Below are 11485 nucleotides of genomic sequence, written 5' to 3'. Positions count from 1 at the left end.
TATATATATATATAATCTTTTGCTCCTCTACTGTTAAAACCACCTCTAGCCTTGATGAAGGTTTCCAGCACGGAGACCTGTTCATGTCCTACAGAAGCATGTTTCAGGATGTCCGGAAAGCAATGGACTTTGTTCATGACAAGGTGAGTTACATTAACACCACAGTCTGAATTTAATGTCATAATTTGTGTTAAAAATATTAAAATCATGAAATATTTTATAGGGAATCCTGAAAGATCAAACTATCAAGAATCTGGAGAAATATGTGATCAAAGATGTGAGTACTCTGTTTGAGATCTCAGAATGAGTTAAATTAGGGATGCACATTATATCGGCATTCATATCAGTATCGGCTGATATTGGTCATTTTTTAGAATATTGGTATCGGTCCGATATGTAAAACTGGACCGATATTAACGTCCAATATTGATTTCCCACTTTTTAGCTTAGTGTTTCTGTTTTGGGAGGAGAGATGGTTGGTTGAGCAGCATCTGTTTGATCATGATAGTGATAATGATGCTGTGCAGCCAGGGATAACTGAAGTAGGGAGCCATGTCAGAGGTCTGGTTGTTTATTTGTGGTATCAAAAAAAGACCCATCTGTGCTTGTGCGTATAAAAACAAAGTGTCATTTTAACACCTATAGAGTTGAATTTAACTCTGTTTCATATAATATTTGGTCCCACTCAAAATTAGTGTAAAATGTACTCTACAGCCAGTGTTAAATTCTCAGAGTTAATTTGAGTCATTTTAGTATCAAAATCAACAAAGTAACGAGTAAAATTATTTTCACAATAGTTTGTTTACACTCTACAGAGTAATATTGCTATTTTTCTGGAGCTAATTTTACACTAAATTTACTTTAAAAGTACACTTTATTGTGTAATACTGTTGTTATTTTTATTTTCCTTTTTACACAGTGAGAGTCAGAGTACACAAAGTTGTGCACTCTATCCTAGAGTTAAAATCAACTCTTGAAGTGTTGTATTAACACTGGTCATGCAATTGAAAAGCAGCGCAACAGAGTCAACCTTCACACACCAGGAAGTGCCTCTCACTCGTGTCGATCTGTGGACAATAACACAAAACCTAAACTTAACAACTAACTAAATTGAACAAGAAAACTGACCAGAAAAACTATTTTTACATTTATAAACATTTTTAACAGTCTTACCAAGCAAACCCATAATTTCTACAAGATTACCCAGCATCCCTTGCTGAGAAAATTCAGGTCCTTGAGGAAGAAGGCGGGGCTTTTCAGAATACTTCTTTCAACACTGCATTGTGTTAAATAACAACACTGTTAAGTGTTAATCAAGATTTAACAGTGGATGGAGCTTATTTAACACTGTCCAGAGTTGAAACAACACTGATGAAATTAATTCTGTGAATTAACACCAAATTAACTACGAAAAGTTTAACACTGAAAGTTTAACACTCCATTTTTACTGTGTGTAATGTAATTTGTGTGTTTGTGTAATATCGGTAAATATCGGTTATTGGCTGTAACAGCAATGATTAAATTAGATATAGATATCGGCTCAAATTTTCATACCGGTGCATCCCTAAATGAACAGATAAAAAAATTAATGTTTTTTGTTTGTTTGTCACAGCCTGGTATCCCTGTGCTCCTGACCAGAATCAAAGAGGTGGCGAAGGTTTTTCTTGCCACTAACAGTGACTACAACTACACAGAGGTGAGTTCTTCAGCTTTAACTGAGCTCAGACTGAAGTTTCTCCCTGTTTGTTTCTAATTTCTCTCCTCGTCTTCTCTCAGGTGATCATGAAGTACCTGCTTGAAGGTTACACACAGGTCAGACAGGTTGGTTCGTTGAGACGTGTTCGAATAAGTCCCTTCGATTTAACGTTAACCTTCTCTGCAGGCCGGATACCCCAGGAAGACCTGGCGCTCCTTCTTTGACCTTGTTGTTGTGGACACCAGGAAGCCTCTGTTTTTTGCTGACGGGACGGTGCTGAGACAAGTGGACACGGTAGGAACAATATCCCCCCCCCCCGGTGAGGTTTTGAGAAACGGGCTGTCTGTACGTTTTGAAGCCATTCTGATGTATTTTTGGACACAGAACACAGGAAAGCTACGCATCGGGACGTACACCGGAGACCTGCAGCATGGGACTGTTTACTCCGGAGGTGAGGTCAAACTCAGATGCATTTATTGTTTCTGTTCAAATAAACTGATTGGATTAAAATAACTATATGTCCACTTAAGTTGCTCTGCATATCCTGAACATTTTAATCTTGGTTAAAGCAATTTTTCTACTGAAACACTGAGTTTAGTGGATCATTTTTATTTTATAAAGGCTTGGTCTTGCATTGTCTGACTAAGGGATTTTGATCATCAAAATCCTGGTGTTGCTTCTCATGTAAAAAAAATACACCAAATGATCAACTAGGAAGGCTGGAATACTTCAAAAATAAAATTGATCCTTGTAAAATACCAGAACAGAGAATTTAAATGTCAGAAATTTGAAAAATTACGACGTCAAAATACAATTATGTCCTTGAATTTAATTATAAAATATTAAATTTTTCATTCATTTCTTTTTGATAAATTAATAATTGTACATTTAAAATACCGTGCCTGTTTTATTTTCCTCTGCAGGCTCTTCAGACATCATCTGTGACCTGCTGGATGTCCGTGGGAAAGACATCCTCTACGTTGGAGACCACATCTTTGGAGACATCCTCAAGTCAAAGAAGCGTCAAGGCTGGAAGACTTTCCTGGTCGTACCTGAGCTCACCAAGGAGCTGCAGGTGTGGGAGGAAAAAAGAGGTGAGCAGACTTAATGTTGTTCATCAACCCTTTTCTGTTTCCTGACCTCTTCATTGCCTGATGACTGGTTTTTGTTATTTTAGCTGTTTTTGAGGAGCTGAAACGTCTCGACGTCTTCTTAGCTGAACTTTACAAGTAAGTCTGTTTATCTGTGTTTGTTTAGCAGCTTTTCAATTGTTAAATAAATGATTTAAATCAGCAGTGAACAGAAGCTTCACAACTAATGATTCATCAGCTACTGTAGAAGTGGTAAAGAGTTTATAGAAAATAATTATTGTTACCATGTGATGCCTTTATTAATAGCCCTGTGGTAAGTATACCTAATTATTGAATATTTATGTATTTTTGAGCAAACTAACAAAAAGATTAATATGTTTGCACTTTTTCTTTACCTAACTAAGTGTCATTGTTTATAATAAATATTAAAGAAAAAAGGTGATACAGATGAATTAACAACCTATCTATAAACTATTTATAAGCCATCTATAAGGAGAGTCTTGCTGTAAAGTGGTACTGAAAAAGTCATAAAATAAAGATGTCAGATTGAATAAACATGATAAACAAACCTGTGCTCCACTGAATGTGCTCTAACATCTATCTATACAGTGGCCCAGAATTTGATATCAGAGGTGCTGTGTTTCCTGCTGCCCAGCAGGGGGCGCTGCTGCTCTACTCTTAAAATGACTCTGCGCAAACAGAGGAATAAATGTCTAATAAATGTATAAATAACTGCAATTAATTGCTATAATATTTAAGTAATTAAAATAACTTTTTGTTTATGTTATTTTCTGTGAATAAAAATAAGCAAATACGTTTTCTCATGGATAGAATCCTCTCTATCTAATTGCACCACTGAAAGAATTCTTCTTATTTTTCTGATTATTATTCTAATTCTAATTATTATTATTATTTATTAAAGGCATTTGGACAGTGGCAGCAAAGAGTGTCCGGACATCAGTGCCATCAAAACAAGAATGACTGTAAGCATGAAAACACAGCTTCATCACTTCTCCTGTGTATTTTGTTTGTTTTTAAAAAAGACATGTAAATGGGACAGCTTATTGTTTTAATTTTCCTGAGGAGATCATGGCATTTACTATTTTATTTATTATTAATTAATCACCAAAACCAGTTTATTTGAAGCAACTCTGACTTGTTTGCAAGACAGATGAAATCAATAAGTTCTCTGTGACATTATCAGTATTTGCACGGTTTTTGTTGAGTAACACTCTGAATGTTGATCCTTGCAGCTGAACTCTGTGCTGTTCTGCAGGTCCTGACCTACAGAATGGACATTTGCTATGGGCAGATGGGCAGTCTCCTGCGCAGTGGCTACACGCAGACGCTGTTCGCCAGCCAGCTCATTCGATACGCAGACCTGTACTCATCCACCTGCATCAACCTGCTGCAGTACCCCTTTAATTACCTCTTCATGGCTCCCCCAGTCCTGGTCAATATCCCCCCTCCTTCATCCACAGCCACCAAGTGCATGTAGGTCCTTTCAGGTCTTCTCATGGTGATTTATGTTTCCTGTTTTCAGATGCCCCATGAGGCAGCTTCTCAAAACTCTGCAGAAGTTGCTTCATCAGAGCAGAACAGTCACGGTGTGGTGACAAACAGAAACTAAGGTTTGCTTTTTATAATATTGTGCTTTTTTTATTTAATTAATTAAAATGTGCTTTGTGTTTTGTTAAGATTAAAGTTAAAAGTTTCTCTCTCCTGTGATAAAGACACGATGAAGGTAAATATTTGCACCTGAACACAGAAGAAGGGCTTGCTGCATCCTTTACTGGCTCTACTGCGCCCTCTGCTGGATATGAACTAAAATGCTACAAAAGGTTCACAATAGCAAAGAAAAAAAGGTTTTTGTAAATACGTGTGTTTTTAGGTGCAAAATGCACTTTTAATATAAACTTTTGTGTAATGGTTTTAGGATTACATTTATTTATACATCATTTGTTGGGTTGTTCTGATATTTATCATTAATATTTCATTTGAAGGTTCTTATTTCTTTTGTGCATCTCAGTAATCCAGGTAAAAAATAAAAAAGAAAAACATTGTATAGGTCTTCTGGACGGGTTCTTCTCTAATGAAACGTTTCGTCTCTCCTCCAAGAGACTTCTTCAGTCTGAGAGTTTCAGGCAAAATTCAGGCTTTTAAGCKCTGCCTCCATGTGACTGATACTCACATCACATGGCTATCGTTGACACCTAATTAACACCTATTGTTAACAGGGGATGGAGTGATACTGGCAATAGCAGCACTGTAGGAGGGGGACAACTGAAAACGGAGGCCTCCACCTCTGTTTAATGATGGACGGTCTTTCTTCACAAAAATGGCTTCCTTTATTCTCTTTCTCCATCAGCCATTTTTGTGAAGAAAGACCGTCCATCTTTAAACAGAGGTGGAGGCCTCCGTTTTCAGTTGTCCCCCTCCTACAGCGCTGCTATTGCCAGTGTCACTCCATGCCCTGTTAACAATAGGTGTTAATTAGGTGTCAACGATAGCCATGTGATGTGAGTATCAGTCACATGGAGGCAGTGCTTAAAAGCCTGAATTTTGCCTGAAACTCTCAGACTGAAGAAGTCTGTTGGAGGAGAGACGAAACGTTTGAACCCGTCCAGAAGACCTATACAATTTTTTCCTTTTTTTATTTCTTTTAGCTCAACTTGTTTGAAGTATTTATCTGTCACATGTACAACTTTAATCAAAAACTTATTTATTTTTGTGTAAAAACATTTGTAATAGTACTGTCTCTGAAAGAACTCACTTCAATTTTCCTGATGCAATAAACAAAAGTAAAAAATCTTTATAATGTTGTTGTAAATAAAGTAATTTATAATTTTTTTTCTGAAGGCTCGTGTTTGTCTGCTGTGTTAGCAAAACCTGTCATGAACGACCAGGGCCAGCCCTAGCCAAGGTGGTGCCCTGGGCTAGAGTTTAGGTTGTGTGATTCTCTAAATATCACTGCCAGTTTACTAAACTAAATAAGTTTGTCTTTGATATGATTTTTTATCTTTATAAATCAGGAATTTAAATCAGTTAACAATATAATTCATTTGAAGCAGAATGCCAGAAGTCTACCTCATAACTGCCGACATCTGCTGACAGCAACGAGGAACATCATGTTAATGAGTGAAGGGGGGTGTCCAGGGGTATATGCCTCCAGAAAATTTTGTAAGAGATCCACTCAAAACTTTGCATTTTCCAGTCATTTAAAGAGCTTTTTACTAAATTCTTAGGGTTCATAAAAAAATCTGTATTTAATAAAGGTAGAACACTGAAAATCAGACTTTAATCTGAACTTTATCTGAGATCAGAACTGAAACTTCCATTATCCTTATTTTGTTTTCTATTTACACACTGAGCACCAGTAGTTGGTCTTGACTGCATCATACTTTTAACATGAAATGTCCTCTGCACCACCATAAGCAGGCTGAGAAACCCACAGAACAACTTACCAAACCTGAGTAACCAGTTATTATTCTACAGACTAAATCAACTATACACTGATAAAAATTATAACTTCTTTGTTTTTACATCTAATATTTGTGGCGCCCCCTATATGGACAGCACCCTCAGCTTTTACCTATACTGCCCTATAGAGGCCAGCCCTGACGCCTTTTAATCAACTTTTAGGGTCAAACCAATCCAAGATGGCCACCACAGCTAATCAACAAACACTTAAAAACTCATAACTCAGTCAGTTTTACAGATATTTAGCTAAATTTGGGTTGTCTGGGTAATTTTTATTGACCATTTCCTGTTGCAATACATCATCTGTCCACTAGGTGGCCTTTAATCCCCTCGGCAGCAGACTTGAGGATCATTTTCTCAGAGGTTAAAGTTTATCTTTATATTTATTGTAAACACACTCACCTTTATGCTCGAGTAGGAGCAGTCTTTGTCCCGCCAGGCAGCCTGAAAACCTGCAGCAGTAAATCCAGCCTCTTATCTCGAATCTGACGGCTTCAGCTGCTGCATGTTTCTGCATGTGCCCCAATTAACTCATCTTACTTTACTGAAGTCACAGTGTTTGTATGAGCAACCCTGAGTGAATTAATCAACAAAAGTACTGATATAATGAGGTGTGAGATTAGGGTGGCACACACACAGAAACACAGTCCTGTGTGGTCCTGTGGTACACTCTTTGGTTTACACTCTACTGCTTTTATGAGAGTTAACACACACAAACACACACACCCTTTTCCTTATGGTATGATGTCAGAGCTCATGTGTGATTATGTACGAGAGGTTTTTTTTCTCCCTCTCAGGAAATGATCCAGTCTTCTTTCACACACACATCATGCAGGCGCTGCTTGTTTGTGCTTTTTATTTCACTCTCTGCAGGAGGAAATCACCCTGATTGCACAGCTCACGCGTTAATGCCTTCATCTCTGCCACACATTTCAGCTCCTGACAGGAAGCAGCTTCCTGCTGAACAGTAAGATGACGAGACATTTTAGCTGCCGAAAGGGTTTTGTTTCAGTCTTTAAATGTAAACACCAGAGGTACCCCACCCCCACACCCCCTCCACACACACACACACATGCTTGCACAGCTATCCAGTTGGGGACATTCCATTGACTTGCATTACATTTCTACAGCCTAACCCACAAACCCTAAGGCTAACCTCACAGGTACCTACCTGACCCTAAAACTAACCTAAACTCAATTCGCACCTTGGTCCTAAACCCAACCCCCAACCCACCAATGGCATTTAAACCAAATGGGGACTCAACTTTGTCCCCAAATGCACCAGTTGTCCCCAAAGGTAGGCATTTTGTCTTAAAATTGCCCCCAAATATCACCAGAAACCCCCCACCACACACACACACACCTCCCTCCCCTTCATTTAACAGCGCCTCTTTGTTGTAAACACACTCACACGTGCACGTTTCCCCAGAAGATGTCAGTTCTTGTATCAGAGGCTATTTTGGTCCGTCTGGATTTCCGTCACCATTGTCTGCTGCTCACCTGGATCTGTTGCTGCCGGATCATTCTGCTCGTTTTGTCCTGTTTTATTTTCCTGCCTGCACAAATCCGGATTTGTTTCATCTCTCCTAAACGTTAATATCTGTCGTCAGATCACTTCTCTGCTACCAGACAGCTCAAAAATCAGCATCATGTTTGATCAAACACCAAAAAAAGAGATTATTTCATATATGTAAGCTTTTATTTTATCATCTGAATGAGAGAATGAGACAAACATTATTTAAACCATAGCAAATGTTAAATATTAAAGCTGCTGACTCTGGTAACCACACGCCATGTCTCTCACTCCCTGATATGTTTTAAAGTTAACAAGACCTTTCTCTTAATTGTAAAGACAAATTCTGAACTCAAATAAAACGAGATACAATTGAACTGTGTTTTTTCAGACGGTTTAAGAGGAAGTCATCCAGCAGTGAGAGACAGTCATGGCTGAATAAAAGGCCAACATTATGATGTGTAAACTGTAAAATATGTAGAAATATTGTAAAAATGAGAAAGGTTAGAGCTGTGAGATCATCGCTCGCTTTATTGAACATCTATAGTTAAGATTTCCAAATACATAAAACTTAAACTACGTTTGTATAAAACCTTCCAAAGGTGTCAGATCAAACTGACCCATTTAAACTGTGAAATGGTGTTTTTACTGCGATGTGTGTCTGAGCTATAGAGCTGCTAGAGGGCTGAGTTATATGTGTTTCACCACCAAACTGCTTTGTTTTATCTGTTCCTAATTTGTGTGAATGCTTTTTAAACATTCAGACAATTGTTAAAGCATTATTAAAGTAAACTATTAAGCATTGAGATCAGTTTTTCTGTTGGCACGTATCTCGTTTTATAATTTTTGTGCTATTTCAACAATTTAAACATCAAAACGTTTAGCACATCTCAGCTATGACTTTTAGTGCTTTAGAAATTTACACTTTTTGATATATTTAGATTTTCTGCCATGTTTTTCTCATTGAAACTGAATTTTCAACATCCTATAAACAAGTTTAGCTTTTTTTAAAACTTTTGCACTTATTTTAGCTTCCTTCGGCTTCTATTTTGCTGATTTTATCTAGCTATTCTTCTGCTAATTCGACCTTTTTTCAGCTGCTTTCTGCTAATTTCAACCGTTTTATGTGTTTAATCGGAGTGAAAAGCAACAGTATCAAGGAACTTTTTCAGTTTTATTTTGAAGGCCTCAAATTTTAAATGAGCTGAAAAACATGGAAAAGAAAAACTAATTTGTGTTTTAGCTAATTCAAGCTTTTTTCAGCTAAATCTACCTTTTTGTAACAATTTCAGCTTCTTATTCAGCAAACACGCTCTTTCTGTTTCTTTGTGATAATTCCAGACACATTTTTAAAGCTATTTTTATGCTAGTTTCAGCATTTTTCCAGCACTTAAACTGCATTATCACAGGAAATGTAAAATCTCTTGTTTTGACTTCATTTTGCAACATGCCTCTACAGCACACTACTCCAAACTGAGCTGCATGTTTTGGAGTTTAACCTGCACGTTTTATTTCAAAGATGTGACAAGATCAGAACAGAAGTGAAGTTATTTCAGCATTTATGCACAGATCAACATATTAGGAACAGAGGGCTTCACTGCTTTCGCCTTTAACTGAGATAAATTATTTTTTAAACCCCTTAAAGACAGACACGATGAGCCCAACCAAGCAGACTGCTGCCCGTCTGCGTGAGGCGCAGAAAACAGATCCAGGGGTTAAGTTTTACATTTCAAATGTCACAGCCACGCTGGGAATGTTTAGTCTGAAAACAAGCCCAGCTCTCACTCCTGAGCGCAGTAAACAGTGCTTCAGAAGCCCCCAAAACCTGCTGAAACAGAGAGAGCAAGGTGAAGATATAAATAAAGGCAATTTGCTGCCTGGCAGAGCTGCAAAGCTTTTTCTTACCGAGACAATCTGTCTCCCTTTAGGTGAGACTATGGAGCAGAAACACACAGAGACACAGCTTTCCCTTCAGTGAGACGACTTCTGAGCCTCGGGAGCATCAAAGGATCAGATTCTGGACTTTTGTTTCTCTCAACCAACCTTTAATTAATCAGAGTGAAAAGGCAACAGTATCAAGGAACTTTTTCAGTTTTATTTTGAAGGCCTCAAATTTTAAACATGAGCTGAAAAACATGGAAAAGAAAAACTAATTTGTATTTTAGTTTGCTTGAAAAATTACACTCTCATCAAACCAGGAAGTGGAATTTTATTTAATTCATTTTGTGCTTTATTTCCTCTAATTTATGCAGCCCGGATGATGGTTGGTTAAATGTAATTTACTACTTTCATACAACCAAAAATTCATTTTTTTCCTCCAATGCCTTAACAAAACACATCACATGAAATAAAATATTTGATCTTTGCTTTTTTTTTTTTTTTACTGATGTTGGAAAACATTTAAAACAATTAGATATTTACATCATTTCCCTGTTGTTAATGTAAGTTTCCTAAAGGTTTAACAAGTTTTAAGAACAACAACACAATTCTACCTGCTGCAAGAGTTTATAAATATATGTTAAATTGATTTTAAAAGAGTGGTAGTTGCTCACATTAAAAATGCAAAACTTGTTTCCACACTATTGATTTCATCTTTGAAACAACAATGCATTAAAGACCTCTTCAAATGCAAACAAACAGCTTGTTCTTACTTTGGATTCTGCTTTAAATTAATCAGGTTTGGAGCAATGATTTAAAGCTAAAATGGACACAAAATGTTCATTTTAAAGCACAGTTTTAGAAGAAAATACCAACAAAACAAATCAGATTTATTTCACTTTTATTCAAACCACAGCAGTAAAAAAAAAAAAAAAACCACACACACAAAGTGCATTTAACAATTAAAACTTGAAATATTCATTAAAAAATGACATTTTTAAAAAACAAAATCTGAGGTTTTGATTTGTTTATTTAAAGGAAATCATTTGAGGGGAGTCCAAATCATTTCTGAACATGAGCTGCAGCAAAAACACTTCTTTGATGAGATTTGGCTTTTTAATTAATAAAGTGCAATCAGCTTGTATTCACAGATTCACACTCAAAGCTGCACACACACACACACACACACACACACACACAAACACACACTGACATGTTGGGCTCCACTGCTGCTCTGTGCAGTCAGATAACTCTGCAGAAGCACCACCGTCCCCCATTCCACACATTCCAGGATTTCCCAGCCAGTATTGCGAGCGAGCCCAAACAAGTCACGTTCTTCACTCAGAGAGGATTTCACACAGTCAAGTGGCTCACGTCTTCTTCTGCTTTATTTTTAAAGACTCGCTTTGACAAAGAAATCTCTCAAACTGCTTCATAAATCCACGCAAACTTTAAAAAAAGAAACAGGAGTTTTTAAAAACTGAAGATTAAAACTTTTGATTAAATATATGTTGTTTTTTTTTCCCCACCTGAAGCATTTTTCTGTTCTGGTCGGTTCGTCTCAGAGGTCATCCCAACAAACAAAGCAACTTCTTCACTCCTTTTTTTAATTTATTTTTTTTTTAGTTTTTACAGCAGGGTTCGAACACGACGCACACAGGAGCAGTGACACCTAATCTCCACGGGGGGAGGAAAGGGAGAAAAAAGGGCTAAAAAAAAGGAGGTGGGGGAACTGAAAGGGCCATGCATTCCTATAAGGGCCCCCTCCCCCCCTTTTCGACCTGCTGCCACTGAGGGATGCTCAGAGCCACACATCCACCCCCCCCC

General features: G+C 37.4%; 1 protein-coding gene and 2 long non-coding RNA genes across 4 annotated transcripts; 1 reads left to right on the top strand and 2 right to left on the bottom strand.

The window, feature by feature from the left end:
* Positions 1–49: 49 nt before the first annotated feature.
* Positions 50–4850, top strand: LOC106537327 (cytosolic purine 5'-nucleotidase; the record flags this gene model as incomplete). The annotated part of the gene is given in 12 exon segments (XM_014034711.1): positions 50–143; positions 224–277; positions 1613–1696; positions 1777–1812; positions 1883–1990; positions 2081–2147; positions 2620–2790; positions 2874–2925; positions 3710–3770; positions 4064–4240; positions 4331–4418; positions 4521–4850. Coding segments are annotated over 11 exon segments (991 nt in total), but the record flags the coding sequence as incomplete, so codon positions are not given.
* A 4415-nt stretch (positions 4851–9265) lies between these two features.
* On the bottom strand, positions 9266–10546 carry LOC106537326 (uncharacterized). 2 transcript variants are annotated; one of them, XR_001312636.1, is made up of 2 exons: positions 9686–10546; positions 9266–9608 (listed from the first exon to the last, which is right to left on the bottom strand). It is a non-coding gene; the product is annotated as an uncharacterized LOC106537326 (long non-coding RNA). The 2 variants fall into 2 exon arrangements; XR_001312637.1 differs by having other exon boundaries at positions 9266–9605.
* A 124-nt stretch (positions 10547–10670) lies between these two features.
* Positions 10671–11478, bottom strand: LOC106537325 (uncharacterized). The gene is made up of 2 exons (XR_001312635.1): positions 11188–11478; positions 10671–11107 (listed from the first exon to the last, which is right to left on the bottom strand). It is a non-coding gene; the product is annotated as an uncharacterized LOC106537325 (long non-coding RNA).
* Between the last annotated feature and the right edge of the window lie 7 nt (positions 11479–11485).

The sequence above is a fragment of the Austrofundulus limnaeus genome, unplaced genomic scaffold, assembly GCF_001266775.1.
Source record: "Austrofundulus limnaeus strain Quisiro unplaced genomic scaffold, Austrofundulus_limnaeus-1.0 Scaffold2249, whole genome shotgun sequence".
NCBI lineage: Eukaryota > Metazoa > Chordata > Actinopteri > Cyprinodontiformes > Rivulidae > Austrofundulus > Austrofundulus limnaeus.
The sequence above is the reverse complement of the archived record's forward strand: the minus strand, read 5'-3'. Positions and strand labels throughout refer to the sequence as shown.